General features: G+C 40.4%; 1 protein-coding gene across 1 annotated transcript in view; it reads left to right on the forward strand.

Annotated features, from left to right (window-relative positions):
• Positions 1 to 19,798, forward strand: part of LOC146555009 (inactive tyrosine-protein kinase transmembrane receptor ROR1-like) — a 138,052-nt gene that overhangs the window by 79,067 nt on the left and 39,187 nt on the right. The window contains exons 2-4 of the mRNA XM_085250988.1: positions 9,702 to 9,764; positions 17,366 to 17,656; positions 17,911 to 17,950. Coding sequence (XP_085107114.1) covers positions 9,702 to 9,764; positions 17,366 to 17,656; positions 17,911 to 17,950 — 394 coding nt within the window. The remainder of the gene's footprint in view (positions 1 to 9,701; positions 9,765 to 17,365; positions 17,657 to 17,910; positions 17,951 to 19,798) is intronic.

A 19,798-nucleotide genomic window follows, 5' to 3' on the forward strand; every position in this document is an offset into this window, starting at 1 on the left:
TCAAAGACTGGCAGCAGTAGTCTGGTGTGTTGGGTCACAATTCTGAACACTTTAAGAGATTAGTACTTTTTTGATGTTGCTCTGTGTCAAATATGTACACTGATTGCAGAATTACCACATAAAAAGTATATTACTGTCAAAAAAATATAATTCCAATGACGTACTTAGTCACAAGTGCTAGTTATGGGTGAAAATGCACATTTGCAAGCTGCCACCATGCCTCCAGCTTTCCTGTATATCCTGCCCTTAATATTACTGCAAAATACTATCAGTATACATTATATGGTCTTCTTGCACTTGGTTGTTTTGCTTTTTTTATTCTTGGAGGGAAGCTGCATGTAGTGCAGTCTGCTTAACTTTTGTGGGGTTAGACAGAGGAGTCCTGAAGAACTTAATCATGTTGGATCGCTGGTTTAGATTAAAACCACAACTAGATAATTCCAGCTAACGGTTTAAATTCCTGTTTTGCTTTTCACCTGCAGAGAGTTCAAAGTTCAGTTTCTCCAGCAGGTTCAAAAGAGCATCTGTCTTAAGAATGTTGCATCACAGTTTACTCAGCTTCATCCACAAGCTTCTTTCTATCAAGTGACAACTGTTGATGTGAGCTTCACACTGCCAGATCATTTTTTGCAGAACTGACATCTTGAGCACTTTTACTTGTTCATATGTGTAACCTTCAGCTTCTTTACGGTGTGCTTGAAATTGGTCATAAGTGAGACATACCAACCTATCACAGGGTCAACACACAGAGAGACAAACTATGATTCACACTCATGTTCACATGTAAGACCAGTGTTGAATCATCAGTTAACCTCAAATACAGGTTTTGGGGCATGCAGAGTCCACACAGAGAGGCCTCAGCCAGAATCCTTTAGCTTCTAAGAGGCAGCGCACCACTGTGCTGCCTGCAAATTTGATGTTTTTACCCAAACTTTATTATGAATGTCCTATCAGCCAAAGCAGTAATTCCACTTTTAGTATTCTTAACTTGAATTAAACCATTTTCCCTGTTTAGCACTTTGTCTTTTCTTTTTTTGGTGTTTTTTTTTTTTTTTTTTTTGATGGGAAGCAATGTGCCTTTTTTTTCTCCACAATTTTTTACATGTTGGAGCAAATGTCTGCTGCAACATGAGCCCTTCCTGTTGTTGCCTATTGTTCTGATCCAAAAAGGCCTCTGTCATGCTGCCTCCTGTCATCTACCTCCTCAAAACCTCCCTTCCCAAGCCTAGCTTGCTTTTCCTCTCTCTTGTGTGTCTCACCCCTGTCTTTGCTCATATAAGGTTACAGCGCAGTACTTTCAAATGCAGTGCAGGTGTGTGTGTGGTGTGAGAGAGAGAGTAAGTAGTTCCTGTGCTCTCGGCCCCATAATGTCTTCAGTAAATGCTTCCTAAACAGGCCTGCTTTTATATCTTTGTACGCTTTAGTCGAGCTTGGGAACAAACACCTGCACACAAGCACCCAGGTGCAGCTATACAAGCACACACACACACACACACACACACACACTCCCTCCCCATCTCTTTCTAATGGAATCAGTTTCACCTTATTTTAGGATTATTATGATTTTGGTCATACCGTTACTTCCATTTGTAATAAAAATTCTAAAATGACTTTACCAACATCATTTATTCCAGCTTTTATAAACTTTACATTGCATATAAATTAGGGCTGCCACGATTAGTCGACTAGTCACGATTATGTCGACTATTAAAATCGTCGTCGACTAATTTAATAGTCGACGCATCGTTTGAAGCTTTGTAAGATCACAAAGGACGCAGGAATGAGTAGTAGGATTTAAGAGTGTAATAACGGACTGAAACAGAAGATGGCAGCACTGCATGTACAAGGATGCCAGCTGCCGTTAAACCCCGAAGAAGAAGAAGCTGTGTCCCAGAATTCATAGCGCAGCCCAGCGCAGTTGTCAACAATGGCGGCAGCTAGTTAGTTTTAACTTTACTCTTATTATTCTTTCTTGGTCACAAAATAAACGTTTAACATATTTTCAGGCGAGAATGTAGCTGTGTAAACCTCAAATATCTGCTCAGTTTATCAAGACACCACATATTTTCAAACGCGCTCCGACGTTTTCGACGTCTGTTACCCACTAGCTCGTTAGCTAGGCGGGGGCAAGGCTAACTAGAGCCGTGAGAACACCGGACTCCCGGCAAATCGTTTTCAAACCCACCGCCGTCTTTCGCTACTCAGGTTAAACATGATATGTAAGTCACTTAGATAACTTAAAAATGTTATTGTTTGGCTTTCTTTAGTATTTTATTTGTTCCTGAGTAAATCGGTTTGGCTGAGATTAAAGTTATAGTTTTTGCACAGCTAAAACTGTCAAGCAGACAGCTGATTATCAGAAGTGTGAGACGCTGGAGAATATACTCCGGTGTCCTGTTATATTTTAGAAAGCAAGGAGTTTATTAAACTTCACCGAAACAATCTGCAAATTTCATTAAAAATTAATAAACTACCATCTTGTCTTTATTTTTAGTTAGCACAAACACTTCAAGCTGTAAGCTAATGATAGTTATATAAGACCAGATGCTGCTGGTGCAATAAGCTGTATGTCCAATGGATGATGATCTGATTAGTCGACTAATCGCAAAAATAATCGGTGACTAGTCGACTATCAAAATAATCGTTTGTGGCAGCCCTAATATAAATGTCTGCAAATTCAAATCTGCATGAAGGATTACTTTACTCTTCTCTTACATGAGTAGAGGACAAGTTCAACACAATGCAGACCACATAAGCGCCTGGATGTTTTGAACAGTGTTGTGTACAAACCTGCTGTAACTGAAGGCTTAACCTGAAACGTGTCCACTTGAGTTACCGTTACCCACTACTTGTTTGTGTTGCCTTTTTCTTTCTTCGCTCAGGTTACCAGATTCTTAGATGTCAACAGTTTTTCGCTGTGGTTTCTAAACTCTCCAGCCAACATAAACCCTCACTCTGCTCAGTGGGACAGAAGCCCACTTCTTAAAAAGTCGATTTTACGAGCGGCTCTTTTACTGAGTTTTTTTTTTTTTTTTTTTTGAGGGTTCTCCTTTTTATTTCCTCTCTTTCTGTCATTTCTCTGCACTCACATTTTCCAAATCATCTTCACTCAATTTATCCATAATTGCCTTGTAGTCCCTCACTTTTCCTCTCTCCCTCACCTCTCACCACTCTTTTTCTTCACTGCCTGTTGCCATTTAGTGATTGTAACTTTTCATTCATTTTCCAGTCTGAGAGTATGAGGCTAATAATTCATTAAGGATTACTGGAATATTAACTGTTTTATTCAAACTTTACATTGTCTAAAACTTCACATTTTTGAAAAGTAGATGACATAAAAACTTCACAGCTACTTCCTTCATGTCAGTATGCAGGGGATGAGTTGAGTGGTTTTTAGGGAAAATTAGAGCATTTAAAGGAGACGTGCTCAGTACTAGCTTTGTGTTTGTTTTTTTCTGGACTCTAAGAGAGAAACTTTGCACAATTCAGAATTCAACTAGTCTAAAACCCCAATTCCATGTTAAATACAGATAAAAACATATTTTAGAACATAGGAAACATATCAAACTAATCTCTCAATTCCAAATGATTCCAAATGATTCCATCCAAATGATCTTTAGGTCAGAGATCACCATATTTCTGCATCATCTTACTATAAAGATACAGTTTTTATAGATGATGGTGAACCTTTCCCATCTTTAATTCTGAGAAACTCTCTATGAAGCTCTTTTTATACCCAAGCATGTTACCGATCTGTTTCTAGTTAACCTCCCCTTTTTTCTATTTTTCACGAAATACTAAAATGTCTCATTTTCAACAATTCACATATATGTTTAGTATGAATAAAACACAGGTTTGTGAGATTTGCATTGCATTGCATCATTGCATTGTGCTTTTTTGTAACTGGGGTTACATTACACGTTGATTCAGTATCTGAGACTAGCTGCTTTCCTTCCTTCTTTTTGTTGCCTCTTAAACAGGAGGCTTGACCAGCAGGTTGGTGGGGCTTCTGTTTCCACAGCTGTAGCGGTGTGTTCAAGAAGACCACATTAAGGACACCCTCTCTCTTTGACATCACAGAGACAGAACAGGAATAGAAACTTGCTGAATGGAAACAGAGACTTGATGAAGACAAATTGTAGAAAGAAATAATTATAATTCCTCATCTGTAGCTTTCATCTCTTAAAGGCAGAAATATTTCATAGTTGCACTGTGAAAATGGTTGGTTTCCCATTCTTCCAGTTAACCCCTGAGTTAGGTCAGTTTTCCAGCTAATAGGGATGGAAGGGGGCCTTGGGAGAGGCCCTAATAACAGAGTGGGAGAGCTCATACATCAGTCTCACTCACCACACCAACCACCCTGGCTCCAAACACAGCCCCCCAGACCATATAACAGCATATTAGTTGCTACGCATAACTGCTCAAATTGAACATTTCTGATTTGGTTAAGCTTTACCCTGTGAGGAACCTAGTGTCTCATTTTCTTCTTAGCTCTCTGTTAACTCCTTCCTTTTCCTCATTCCCAAGCCTTCGAGTTTAAAGATTTGCACTAATTGCCATACACTGCTGCGACAGTAAAGTCACACCAATTTCGGAGAGCTTTATGGGGGTTAAGCTCGTGTCCCTGCCTGATTTTTATCATCGTAAGCCAAATACAGCTGGACGGGGATCAGAGGCTGCTCTCATGGAATTTTCTGTGTGGAGATTTGATGTCTGGACTTCTCAGAGGCACCTTCACATTAACCATTTACTGCATATTTTGCTACTAGGAGTGGCACTCAGCTGCAAATGAAAGAGGACGTTCCAGAGCTTTAACGTGAATGAAGTATGACAAAGCAGCCAAGAAGGGAACATGATACTCTTATAAAGATTGTCACGTATCCGTAATTTTGATGGGCGTTCACTGCCATACCAGAATTGAATTTTTAAAAGTGTCACTTCTGACATGCTATGGAAAATATGTTCACAGTTTTATTTTTCCAAGTGAAGTCCAATTGCTTGCCTTCGACAGTACTTAGAGATAAAAATGTTTTTAACAGTTGTGATAATCATCACTATAATAAAAACCAGTGGAAATATATGGAAATCTGGAAAATCTGGAAAAGTAACTTGTGACTTTTGAAATGGAAATTATTTGAAACTGCAGAAGCACAGCTTAAAGTTAGCTGGACTCTTGTAGTACAAAACTTGCATTCTGATCTTATCCCTATTTCAGATGCCTAAATGTGAACGGTAAAAATATTAACAAAATGTGACCTTCATCCTGTCGAGGTGTCTCTTCTGTGTTGTGCCATGCATTTTTGGAGTGGCTGAGCCACTTGATAAACGCAACGGCTTCACACAAAACCTCTGCTGATAATGACCAATAGCCTTTTTCACGTCTTGGCTCAGTTTAAAGAGGCACATGATCAATACTAGGTCAATTTCCCACTTAAGGGACAACTTCAACTGAGCCTTAAATACCTTGGACTCTCCACCAAGCTTCTCAGACGAGAGGTGAGGTATTTTTGAGAAACTTAAAGAAGTCCAGTTGCTTTTGTTTCTTAGATCACTTTGATAGGTACACATTGCTAGGTCTGGATTGAACCTGTTTTTGACTTTGAAAATTCTTCAAGGCATAGATTCAATCTGCTGCTGGAAACATTTCTCCAAGATTTTGGTTCATATTTACATGATAGCGTCACACATTTGCTGCAGATTTGCGTGGTGCACATCTATGATATGAATCTCTGTTGGACTGAAATCTGATGACTGTAGAGGCCATTTGAGTACAGCAAACTCACTGTCACGTTCAGGAAAGCAGTTTAAGATGATTTGAGCGTTGTGAAACAGCATTTTGTTCTACTAGAAGCAGCAATCAGAAACTGGGAAGATGAGATTTAACTCTTGATAGAAGGCAGGATAGGATAGGATATTCCAAATTCTCATCATACCATCCGAATTTTGTAGCAGAAATCAAGACTCATTAGACCAGACAACATTTTTCCGATCTTCTGTTATCCAGTTATGCTGAATCCATGTGAACTGTAGCCTCAGTTTCTTGTTCTTGGCTGATAACAGGAGCACCTGGCTGTACTCCAGCTGCTTCCGTCTGCGTCAAAGTTTGACACGGGCACTCAGATAGATTCGTCTAAATACCTTGTTTGTTACAAGTTACTGTTGCTTTCCTGTCTGCGCCAACCAGTCTGGCCATTCTCCTGACCACTGCAAAAAATAGGCTGGGTTTGTTGAAACTCCTTATCGCTGTTTCCCTTCTCATCACTATTTTCTGATCTGCCACCTCAGTAATTTAAAATGTTTGCAACTCTGAGACAATGTTACTGGAAACAGCCTGTTCATGGTCGAAAGACTTGACTGGTACACATATGTGCACGATTTCTTCCTCCCTATATTATAATGCAAGCAATTCTTTTGTTCTTCTTTGGTTATTCATATTGACAGACAGGGATTCAGTACAGAGGTACATATGGGTCTTGCAGTCAGTATCCAAATCGTGATTCAATCAATGGCCAGAACCACAGCTGATGAAACCTGGGATCTATTTTTAGGTCCTTTTTAACAAACAGGTCTAATACAACAGCTCGCCTCCACTGCTGAGAAACATTAGAAAGCTAATCTCAAAATTGCTCTGCATTTTCTCCCAGATATTCCAGATGATTGTCTTAATGAAAGAGAACAGATGTGTTCTCTTTAAAGGGCGCACAATGTGGGGAAAAAATGAAACGCAGGAAGTAAGCAGACCTTAGACATAACAGCAAAATCGCTGTGCACAAGTGTTTGTTTTTGAACAAAATTATAAACTTCAAATCTTTCTGGAATGATAACATTTTTTTCACAGAAGTACACAGTTGTGCCTCCTTTTCCATAAACGAGCACTTCGTCCTCCTCCCCCTTCCCTCACTATATTCCCACGACCATCCACTTCTATTGAACTCTCACCTGGCTGCCCTTGGCTAGCTTTGTGTTGGTGAAGCTAGTGAGTTGCGACGTCCACTCTCCTCTGTCCTTTGTAAAGCACAGAGCTCCAGACTTCTTAGTCTAACAGTAGAGAACACAGAGTAAATTTAGACTCACCGTGGGGCCGGGACATGCCATAAGACACTGTTAGTAGCCTCCTGGAAGAAACCAGCAAGTCATTCTAACTCCAAAAGTGCAGAATAGCTTGTGGAATCAGGTAGCATTACAGAAGAACTACTAATTTAGTAAAGAGACACATTTTGATTCTATGTCTGCCCTCTGGGTTTGCTACATATCTCTTAACAATCATGAGCATAACACCCATAACTGTGAGCCTGTTGTTGTGAGCCTGTTGCCAAGCTTCCAGACTCCTCACTAACAGGTGCTGAGGCCCAAAGCGCTGCTCATTAACACAGTTCATTTCACAAGCACCACCACATAGTCGTTACCATCCTGACACATTATCACCCAATTAGCGTGACCCTGTGTCACCAGGCTCCTGGTGCTGTTTGTCTGCAGACTTTCTCTCCTCGACTGTCACCCTGCATGCCACGCACTGTCAGTTTTCAAGTTGTTAATTCAAAAATATTTATGACGTGTTTAGGAATTCTGTATTTTTCGTGTGTATGTGTGAAACAAATGCACCATGTGTATAGTTAAGTTTGCAGTCAATTCTCAGCGGTGTCCATGCACATGCTTGCATTTTCACATCCGTTTGTGACTTTAGGTTACGTTCCCAAAGTTGGATGGCAACCATTTGCCTATTCATCATGCTGAACTATCCCAGCCTGCACCAAAACACACAGACTCACACACTGTTGTAGCCGGCTAGAACTGTGGGATGTTGTATGTGAACTGAAAGTTTGTCAGCGGTCTGGTGCCCTGAGAATCAGTGAAGGTAAAACAGCTTAGAGTTTTTTGCCAGTCCTTCATTTTTGGCTGTTTAATTTGTTAGGAATCACCTATGACCTGCAGCACTGCACTCTGAAGCCGATTTTCTGTCTCTTCTCCCCAGTAATGAAAAGCAGAGAGCAGCTCTGTCTTCAGCTGGTAATAAGAGCGCATTAGGTCCACATGGCTTGTTGATAGGCTCCCTGTTGTACACCCAAACCTTTGATCTGCACTAGAAAATGTACAGCGTTATCACCACTGTTATTTTACATTTAAGAAGCAGTGTGTTTGTGTCTGTACACAGTATTTTACATAGAAAAGTTTCTCCAGAATTGTGGTTAAGCATTGTTTAAATGTAGGTCCATGCCACTGGCTCAGAAAGTTTGAGTCTGTGACCCTCTTTTTACTTTGTCACAACCATGTGGATTACATTTGGATATAGCTTTCAGGTGTAAAGAATGCAGCTGTAAAGCTGATTGTTTTTGTTTTTTTAAACTAGCTGTTGTAAACACAAGTCAAGTTACCTTGATGTTTTGCAGGAACATGACAATAATGGTGACAATGTAGGGTCAAGTGAATAAGGCCCAGCCACACAGGCCTAGAGACTCGTTCATGACCATCCGCTAACCACCAGTCGTGTGTTCCCCGACTATTGGTGAGTGGTTGCTGGAGCTTGATGACAGTCTCTGGGAAATCAATTGATAAAGCCCCAGTGACATATGCCTAGAGAATGGTCGGTCATCCAGTGGCAACCACAGGTTGATAGAGAAAAAAGTGCAACCCCCAACCAGCTGGCAAAAACATCTTTGTAATAGCTTTGGTCACTAGGAAATTGTGGTTTGCATGAAACATGATAACTTGGGCCCAAGCACTCGCCAACTACTCTCTAAAAAGGAGGGAAATTGTAAAAAGTGTGGCACAAACTGGAAACTGAGAGACTCGCTTTCAAAATAAAAGTTTTTTTGAAACATGTTGGCTGCAGTGCTGAAGCCCAGTTTTCACTCTAAAAGAAGGCATGTGCCATTTCTGATTTGGGCAGATGTCCTCTACTTCCACTTTGTGATCTACTTTTTTGAGTATCGCTACATACTGCAAAACAGTAGTGTTTGCAGGCAAATCAGCCTCTTCCACACTATTTGCTAGCAACCAAAGCAAGCTTAAGGAAGTTTTTAGTGTAGCACCCTCTTTGTGCCCAATATCACCTAGCAACAGTCAGGAACCTCCAATAAGGACTCACCCACCAGTTGGGGAATACAAACATTTTTCTTGCAACCAGTGGTTTTATCAGTGGAGCAGGTGGACTCCAGTGAGTCAACAGTTATCTACCCTTCTCTCATCATGTCTTGTTTCAAAGCACCAGGATTGTGAGAGTCTCCATTTTAAGTGTGAGGCCTCAAGTGGGTACTTGGCTATGTTGACTTTTTATATTAAAAAAAACCCGTAGTTTCAATTCAAATTTACTTAATTCATGTCCATTTGTTACATGTTGCAATTATGTTGTGCAGATATCTGATACTGAAAACTTGCTTGAAAGGTTCCAATCATTTGGAACCTTTCACTGAGTTTCCTTGCTAGTTGCTGCTTTTTGCAAACATTTGCAAACATTTGCAGTTTGTTGAGTCTCCGACCATAAATAAATTGTCTATGTCATAAATACTAAAAACGCACAAAAGCATCAGATACAACCCATGTTAATGCTAACTGGTAGTTGGCATTAACATCGACATCATCATCATTTTGCTAGTGGAAAATATATGCAAGACATCAATTCTTCAACCTTTTAAAGCATTTAATGTTTAAGCATTTAAAAATAAAAGTTTTGCTTTTCTACTTTTCATTTCCTCTCTTCACAGGATCTGAGTTCCCCCAAGATCCCAGTATGCAAGCTGCCACTTTGTGGAACACCTCTAGCGATGGTAAATGCACACCACACACACACACACACACACACACACACACACACACACACACACACACACACACACCACAGATAACCCATGCATGACGTTCTTAACAAAGCTCACTCTGGCAAAACTATGAGCACATCTGTTAGAGACAACATGATGATGACATGTTCATAGTTCAAATTAACACACACAGTGTTGAACTGTAACCCCACATGTGCTGTTGAAATTACTTTAAATGAAGTGTTAAAAATTACACATCCTCCACATGGTTGACTTCAGCAACCCAGACACCCACTGCAGTGTAAGGCACTAGAGCAGATAATTGACAGAACAAATTGCACATTGATCTACTCAACATATGGAAATACAGCCACAGGAGCATTGTATTTCTTTATATCTACATTTACTCTTTCTTAAGTGGAAAATACCAGTGTAGTCTCCAAGGTGCTGCTGCTTTTAGTACATCTTCTTAAACTTTGCATTTTGACCTCATGTTTATACCAACATTTGTGGGCTCTGGACATGCACTTGAGTACTTCTGAGGTCTTAAGTTTTCATCACAATGAGCACAGTCCTAACCCTAACCCTGACCCTCAACAATTAGAATATGTTTTTTTCTCCTTTATATTACAGTTTTTTCTGAATGCTTAAACCCTAACTGTGATTCCTGTAGCACAATCTCTAAAACTATTCAGACTTATAGCAAAACCACTCACTGAGTTTGCAAAACTAAAAGCACAAAAACTGCTTTGCACTCAGTTTGCAATTTTGTAACACACACTTTGCAAAACTGTAGGCACAATTCACTGCACAACACTCAATTACCAAATTTCCAACACACTCCTAGCAAAAGTATACACATGTATGGCTATCATTAACACTAACTTGCCAACTGTCTGGCACACTTTCACATGTGAAAACTTTTTTAGATAATTAGTTCACTTTGCAATCAGCCTAAGCACTATAATACAGGTAAGCTGTGTGTGCGGAGTACAATGGAGGGAGCAGAAAGAGTGAGAAGTAGAGGAGGCCGAGGAAGAGGACGTGGAGGTGAAGAAGTAGGATGAAGAGGACGACAAGGACAAGGAGGAGCAAGAGGAAGATGAGGAGGGGGGAGAGGAAGATGAGGAGGGGGGAGAGGAAGGGTAGGAAGAGTAAGAAATAGAATTGCTGATGACATCAGAGCTACAATAGTGGACCATGTAATCAACCGTGGAATGACCCTGAGGGTAGCTGGCCAACGGGTCCAGCCTAACTCGAGCCGCTACACTGTAGCAAGCACCATAAGGACATTTTGAAATGAGAATCGGTTAGTACAGTCACTTCGCACAAAGATTTGTAGCACTGCCATATGCCAATGAGAAACACACCAATACCATTGATGTAAAAATACTGAAATTGTTACTTTACAGAATTGCTAGATGACCAGATGCTGGGGCAGAGGAAGCATGTTCACTGCAGACCAAGTAACCCATATAGTCATTATGGCGATTGCAAATAATCCTATACTTGGAAATAAACACTTGTGTTTGTTTTGATGTACTTGAAGTTTGGATCCCTCTATGCTTATGGATCTATGACAGAAGTATGAGCTCAAACTGACATAGCCTACCTTGTGCACAGAGAAAGCAAAAGCCAGATGTGTTTTGTATTCATACCATCAGTGTGCAGTTGGCGCATTGTGTGCTTAGTAGATGATGGCTTGTGTGTACTGTTTGATACGGAAACACCATTTTTATGAAGGTGTGAAGAGTTAATCTAGCTGTGTTTGCTTTTGCAAGAGAACTACAATGTTTTGATTATTGGGTGACAGGTTTTCTTATTTGTGTGAAGAGTTTTGCAAAATTAGCCAATAGTTACAAAAAATGTGCTTAAGCAATCAGAAAAAACTGTAAATTGTTCCACAAAGTCTTGGCAATCAGGGAACAAAGAGAACAATCAGCCCAAATGACATGCATCAAATCTATTCAGTTTTTTGTGGAAAAAATGCCTGTGTTTGTTTTTATATATAGGGATGGAGTTAAGGACAATATATGACTTAATTTCTCTTTGCACAGCATCCATTTTATTCTTTGTTGTGTCTTTAGCTTCAAGCATATATGGAGCCCTGGGTGGGCTTGTTTGTTAGAGCTGGCCAAAACACTTGGCTTCACAGAGGAACAGCACAGTAACTCTTGTGGTTCTGCACTGCATAATCAGTGTACTCCACAGTCCTCTCATGTTTGATTTGCACAGTTTTCATTTCATAAACGCAGATTATGGACATTATATAAACAGAGTTGGACTCTGATTCCCTCACTTGTCTCTGATTTTTCTTTCTAAGCAGTCATCTTAAGCATGGAACTGAGCTTCACCAGAATGTCTTCCTTCCTTGGTTACTTTGATTTTTTTTCCCAAATAAACATTATTCCTTTATTTCCATTTCCATTATTCTGATTCCTGTACTGCTGATATGAAGAACATTTTAAAATAAAAGGTCTCCTCGTAACTCCCAGAAAATTTGCTGTCACAAGCTCGCTTGTTTGAGCATGGTAATAAAAAATCGATTGCTGACCAACACACAGGCCAGATAACTGTGAGTAACCTGCGGGCAACACTAGGCCACTAGGAAGAAAAAATGTATATTCCACAAATGGTTGCTGAAGGTTTGTTGGAGGTTGCCTGCTGTTGCTAGGGGAAGTCGGTCACAAGGAAGGGGCTGCATCAAAAACCTCCACATGATTGCTTTAGCTGCTTGCAGATAGATTCGTGGATTCATGTGTTCAATGACAAGTCCAATGCTTTTGCAAGAGAACAAACTTATCAGTAAGTACGATGTATGTGGGATGCGATAGGTTTCTGGGTACTTTCTCAACGTCGTTGCCCATATGTATCCGTTAAATTGCACCCCCTCTCCACAGTTTATCTTTGGCTAAAAGAGCAAACATCTGCCTCTCACAAAGAAACACTGACTGGAAAATGCTCAACTTAAAGTTTGTATTTAACTCGAACCTTAGTTTGGCTCTCTCATTTCGTCTGGTTTGCTTAATTCATCTCTCGAAACTCCAACTCTCCCACAGCTTCGTTCCCACAGAAAATTCTGTGTACACAAAAGCAGACACACACCAGTTTCTGGACAAGACTGAGCAGTTTAGTGAAGATAATGATTATGTTGACCAATCAAGGATTTTTCAAAAACAGTCATAAATATAATGAGATCCAAACAAATCATCCAGAGAGCTTTATTTTTCCACATCATCAAATATAAAAACTATAAACGTAAAGTATATGTGTATGTGTTTGTCATTTAGTGCTCAGCCCTCCTGTGCTTACATCTGTTTCTTATCTGATGGATGGAGGGTGATTGCACCCCTTGTTTTGTCTGCAGGCGGGGATGGTTCTGATTGACCAAACAGGCACAATTCAGGTAGCGTGGCTCTATCAGTATGCATCAGTAGCAGGAAGTTATCGTGCTGAAAGAGGCTCATTACTGGGCTGAAATCAGGGGTGATGATAGTTTACTGAACTCATTTCCCTGCAGGCTTTCTTTCATTATTGCTCTCTGTTTCTTTGTTTCATTTTGTACCCTTTTTTTTCTTTACTTACTTTCTTTCCTCTGTTGCTTTGCTGGATAGTGACCCAGCTTTAATTAACTTCACCTTTACCCACAGCTGGAAGCTGGAAGCACTATAGTGCGAGGCCTTCAGTGTATCTGTTGAATATGTTTAGTTAGCTTTGCAGCCACTCGTGTTTCTGAACCTGCGTTTTGTTGACAGGAGCCCCGACGGTCACACCCTTACTGTATGTATGTTCACTGAAACCATATAGAATACAATGTCGTGAAAAGGTACTGAGTAATGTGTGCAGTTTTCGAGCACGTATAGTTTGTCTCCTTGGCGGTTGTGTGGGTGTGCGGGTGTTTACATACATGTGCCTGCATGTGAGCGTTTGATTGTGCAAAAACTACTGCAAGGAAAATGCAGGCTGATGACAGGACACCATTTAGCTCCCCTGCCACATTAAAGGGACAGTCCGCAGAAAGGGTTTGAGTTTCAGCATCCTCCTTGTGCCAAATACCACAACACTCACCACGGGACAATTACATACAGAGTGGCTTTGTTACACAGGCATTGGCAGGACATCTTTCTCCTCCTTCTCTTTTTTCCTCTTGACCTCTCTTCTTTTGTCTTCTCCTCTTGTCTCTTTTTCTTTTTTCGCTCTTCGTTCTGCTCCCCGCTGCTTTATTATGAGTTATTATAACGGCTAATGAAGTGTGCAGGCACACCGCTCCAAAGAGCATTTTTATTTTCCATCAACTCAACTAATGAAAATTCATGGAAGCAGTTGTACATTAGGCACCAGCCTCTTGTCAATGGAAAAGCAGTAATACGGCGTAGTCCACTCACTAAAACAGGGTTGCCAAGCATAAGGCCTGGGTGCCAGAATCGGCCCACCAAAGACTCCGATCGGGCCCAATGGATACCTTTGGACATTTTGAAGAAGGGCATAAATTTTGGACTTTTAACTGTGTTTTCATACATTTGAAGGTATTTCCTCTCCAAGGGCATTCATACAACAACTAAGTAATAAAGTTATAGATAAAAAATTAAATGACAGAAAAGTTCCAATTTAAAATTAAAATGGAAAATATTGGGCATTTTCTTTGAATCAACAGTAAAGCTGAGCAGTGAGCTACCAGAATATTTTCTAGCTGTTAAAATGATACTTATTTGTCTCATATTAAGATATCTGAGGTGTTAAACTTGTTCACACTGACTGAAAGGGGAAACTTGAGTGGCCCGGTCCACTTGAAATCTAAGTGGGTTGTATGAGACCCGGGATTTGACATCCCTGAAGTACCAGATTACTGACATTCCAACATTCAGTACAGACAGAAATCATAAAAATTGCAGTAAAATGTAAACTACGGAGAGAAACAGAGCCCGAAGCAAACCAAGTATCAGGAAATAGGCACATTATGCCAATAGCGTAATTATTACTCCTTAAGTTTAAAAGCTGTCTAACTGCTTTAGTGAATGCTTTCAGACTCATAATTACTTTTGAGAAACAAATCAGCAACAAATTCCAGAGCGTTTTCTTCTCTTTAACCGATTTCTGGACTTCCAGTGCATTTTGACTGAACGGCAGTGATAGATTGCACCACACTTGAGGTCAGAGCACATTTTTACCTTTTGCAGCCGTGAGAGGGTTAATGCGACAAATTGAGTATACACAGCGCTCCACAGTGAAGTTAAATAAGAAAATATCATTGCCTAATGTGCGTGAAACTGGACTTAACAGACACGGAACGTAATCTCGCCACCGATCTCGGTATGTTTATGGTCGTCTCATGACTTTTAAGATCGTTAGAAACAGTAACATAATCGGATTGGACAAATTCAATTTAAAAGTAAAACAAAACACAAAGTAGCAAAACGGCTGGATAAACAAGTTATGAAAACCAACAAGTGGCACGCGGCGACGGCTTCACTCGGGTAATATTTTCTGTTTGTGTGTGTCGTTGTCATAGGTAAATATGAAACAGGTTCACAGCTTTCGGCAAAGCCCTGTGACAGAGCATTGTGTCTACGTGATGTCATGCTAAAGCATTTCCAGTTTTTATGTGTGGAAATGAAGTGCACACATCAGTGGTGGAGTGGAGGAGTAAATAAAAAGGAAAATTGGATGAAGGTTTACAGTCATTGTTCCAGCTGACTTTAAAAGCATCGACCTCCTGAAGGGTTTGATCTCGCTGCTGTAATGTTGAGATACAGGACTGTGTAGAGCACATGAAGAAAAGAGGTCATATTAAGGTTGGTGAAAAATGGGGAGAGGAGACGGTGGTGGGGTGGTACTTGTTAGTACCACAGTGCTGTGTTAAGCCCTCAGTCTTTATGGAAGAAGCTGTGAGTGTGTGTTCTACAACCTGCCAAGCACATGCACTGAGATAGAGGCCATGTGCTCAGGTTTTTACACCAAACACTCAAAGAACATAAAGTAGACACATTTTTTCCGATGACTTCTCTCTTCTTTTACAAAAGCCTTAAACAAAGACTGCCCACGGTGAAGCTCAATATATAGGTGGACACCTTTTGCGTGATTGCAGTTTTTCGTCTTACACTGTACACGTTTTACTAAGTTACACTACACATTCTTCTGCCTGACTGCCCCTCCAACTTTTGTACAGACACTGCATCATCATTCCACCAACCACAACACGGGATGCTCACAGTGAAAGAAAGCTGGCCCGCACTCCAACCCAAGTAAAGTTTATTCAAACGAGGCTGTAATATGAATGAGCACTGTTTTATGCAGTTCTTCTATCACCAGCATGTTCACCTCCATAGACGTCGATGTTGATACGGTTAATTTTCTGACCGCTCTCTAACATTTTTCTGTTAACATTCCTTGGAAAAGCTTGAAGTTAATCTTGCATGGAATACAGTAGTAAAAATCTGAGTGCTGGTGTACTCGCACAAGTAAGTGTGCGCCTCTATTTATACCCATCAACCTCTCTATTCACACACATTCATTTTTCATTTGAGATTCTTCTGTAGGCCTATATGCTTTTCCTCATTTGTTTGTCTTGGCCAGTTTGTGTAACCAGGAGCATTTCTGCATACCTAACACAGGTTTTGGGGTTGAGAGAACTTTCCAGAGGTTTTTCATGACATTAAGACCAATGTTTTTCCTGCACATTAAACTCTTAGGTGGCCCTCCAGATAGTTTTTTTTTTACTGACCAGCTTAAGGGGAAAAATACGGTTCTGGAGGGAATCACGATTTAGTTCATCTTTGTATTGCAGTGTGTTCTAATAGCATTACCCTTCATGAATTGGTTTCGATGGCGAGGCACTTTTTGCTCGCTGTAATCATTCCTCTCATTCATAACAGTAATCAAGAGCTGTTTGTTTTGACTGTTTGAAAACAGGCACGAAACACTGGGAACCAGTCATTTTAAATTTGATTCTTCTTTTTTTCGAAGACCGCAACGCAGGTGATATTGCCTCATGAGCTCATACACATAAATCTGAGGGGGAAACCCTCTGGCATCATACAGCCATGATGAAAAGAGAAATTAGGTGTCACAACAGTGGCAACCACAAAATAACTTGTGAAACCAGGCTCTGAATATGTGTGTCTGAAAACACGGAGTTTGTTTTACCGCGTTTCTTTTTCACACAGCAGCATGTTTTATTTAATATCTGGCTCTGAGGTAGTACAGTAAGTGTTGTTTGATTTATGTCATCGTTCTTGGCTGTGTAGTACAATTTTCTTGATTTTCTTCATTCATGGTCTTGTTCGTACATACATATATACATATACACACACACACATACATATATATATGTATCTGTATATGTGTGTGCGTGTGTGTATCAGGTATAATAAATTGGCTTTGGCTTCAACAGGGCAAAAAATCAAAAACTTGCACTTTGCAGTTGTTTTTACTGCACTACAAACATCTTTAAGTACATTTAAAAAGAACAAAGAAAATACATACATTTCATAATCTGTAAAGAATGCATGCAAAGGGCATTTTTCTTCTAGTCACCTCCACACGATCACCATCTGTCTCTTCTTTCTCTCTCTCGTATTCTTTTCTTTTATCCTACCTACACTGCCTACCAGGACCTCACTTCATCCGCCTCGACGCTCCCATGAACAACATAACCACCTCCGTGGGCCAGACGGCCGAGCTTTTGTGTCGTGTCTCCGGAAACCCACCACCCACTGTGCGCTGGCTTAAGAACGACGCTCCTGTGGTACAGGAGCCGCGGCGGGTCTCCTACAGGTCCATGCTGTTTGGATCACGCCTCCGCATCCGCAGCCTGGACACTACTGACACGGGATACTTCCAGTGTGTGGCCACCAACATCCAGGGCTCTGTTTCCACTACGGGCGTGCTGTTTGTCAAGTTCGGTGAGAAGACTTTGTTACCAGTAGCATCTAAGCATCTGTGCATCTCAAACTGATAAAACAGCCAAACTTTTAAAAACTTACTGCCGTCCATTTCCCCCCCACCTATTTCTATTTCTTTTCCTAGAGATCTGGCTCCTCATAGCAGCACTCATCTCAGCTGATTCTTCTTGTAGCTGGCAGCTTGCACAGAGAAAAATCTGGAAACAATATTGTTTATCCTGTAGTAAAAAAAATCCCCTTGTCTTCTTTTCCAGATCCAGATCCGCTCCCTACGTCTCTGCCAAAAGAGCCCATGTAAGTCGCTTTTCCTCTAACCATTTTTCTCTCTGTCAGTCTATTCATTACCACAATACAAGGGACAGCTTCAGATAAGTTCGTTTGTGAGCAGATCCCACAGACAACTTGCAGATTATGAGAGAATTGCATTTTACATATTGCTGGAACTTTAAAACTAAAGAAAGACCTGCTCGTGCATGTGTCACAAGCACCTCATCGGTTTAGGTTAGTAAAACATGCAACTTGCAGGTCTTATGAACCAAAAAGATAATATACACTGTAATTTTGTTTAATATTTACTCTGATAATTATTTTAACTAAAGACACATATTAGTGTATGGAGCATTCCTACTTCATACTGAAGTCTGCACATGCAGTTTTGAAAGTGGAAAACACAGCGATGATTTGTTTGTCCAGCTACAGCAATTCAATGCTGGTTTGCAAAGAGCTACCCTAAGACGTCCTATAAAGCATATTCATTGAGTAATCACTCACTTTATAACATGGCCTGGTCTGTAATTTTCCATTTTATTGGTACAGGTCTCATGGGGAACTAAATGAATATTTAATATGAGCCTTTAAAGCTCAGATCTCTCTTGTTCTAGAAAGCTTTTCCACCCAACTGTAGACACGCACATGGTCCATATTTGAATATTTCAGTCCACGGTTTGGAATGTGGACTGTTGGGCCGACACACACACACACACACACACACACACACACACACACACACACTTGCGCGCAGAGTTTGGGGCCCAAAGCAGACACTGACACACACAGTGCTTTGTCTCTATATAGCATCTAATACACTGATGCTCATATTGGAGAAAGTGGGTTACTTCACTTACACACACAACAACTTTAATGAGCAAACAGGGTTTGGTTCATAATGTTAACAAATGCGAAACCTGTGCCATTCATTCAGTTTTAGAGGAAAACGAATAAAAATGATCCAGATCCATAACAGAATGCCCACAGTGCATCACTCCACCAAGTTTCATGAAATTGGACCTGCTGTTTTTTTGTGTTGACAGACAAAATGCATTGAAAGCATTGATCTGATTTCTAGTCTATAATTAAGTTAGAAAGACGAAGTTTGACAACCTCCCCCCTCAGTATATACATCAATAACAATAGTGTTTGACAACTATTAGAATAGTTTCCAAAGGTAGCTGCATAATCAGAGCCCACCTTCACTAACTTCTGATTACAGTCATTCTGCCCTGTAAGTGGGCCTTAAAATTTGACAGAAACATCTGAGTTCAGAAAAGAGCAGATCCAGGAGTATAAAGCGAGAATGAATTCTGTCTTCTGGTGACCTTGGTCGATTACTTGAACTCTCCCTTAAATAATGCTGTCTAAAAAGACTTGCATATTTTGTAAGTGGTTTTTGTTAAATGATACTTTAAAGTCACCTAATTCGATACCAGCAGCAAACGCACCCACAATGCTAATCCTCTAATATGAACATGCAAATAAAATTAAAGGAGGCCTTAAGTGGCAAATAAAAACCAAGTTCTACAAAATTCTTTTAGACAGCATCAAAATACGTTCCATAAAACATTTTCATGTTCTTGGCACTCTAACGCTGCCCAAATCAAAATTTTCTTTGTGTCTGGCATGCTTCCTTCGTTTTGTTTTAACGTCTCCCCGGTTATTGGATAAAACCTCTTTGAATTTTTTTCAGTTCGTTTGATTCTTGCAGGATCAAAAGAGACGAAGCTGGATGATTTTCCCCAATGACATTATGGCGAGGCTCGCTGCCATGTTCCATGCGGCGTCCTGTGAATCAAAACTGCTGGCACAAAACGCATGTCAGACACTTAGTATATCCAGTCACACGCTGGCATGAGCGCGGCCTCATGC

This window comes from Mchenga conophoros, linkage group LG17, assembly GCF_057382185.1.
Source record: "Mchenga conophoros isolate Kocher_MC1m ecotype Shallow Benthic linkage group LG17, M_conophoros_male_GT1.1, whole genome shotgun sequence".
Lineage (NCBI taxonomy): Eukaryota > Metazoa > Chordata > Actinopteri > Cichliformes > Cichlidae > Mchenga > Mchenga conophoros.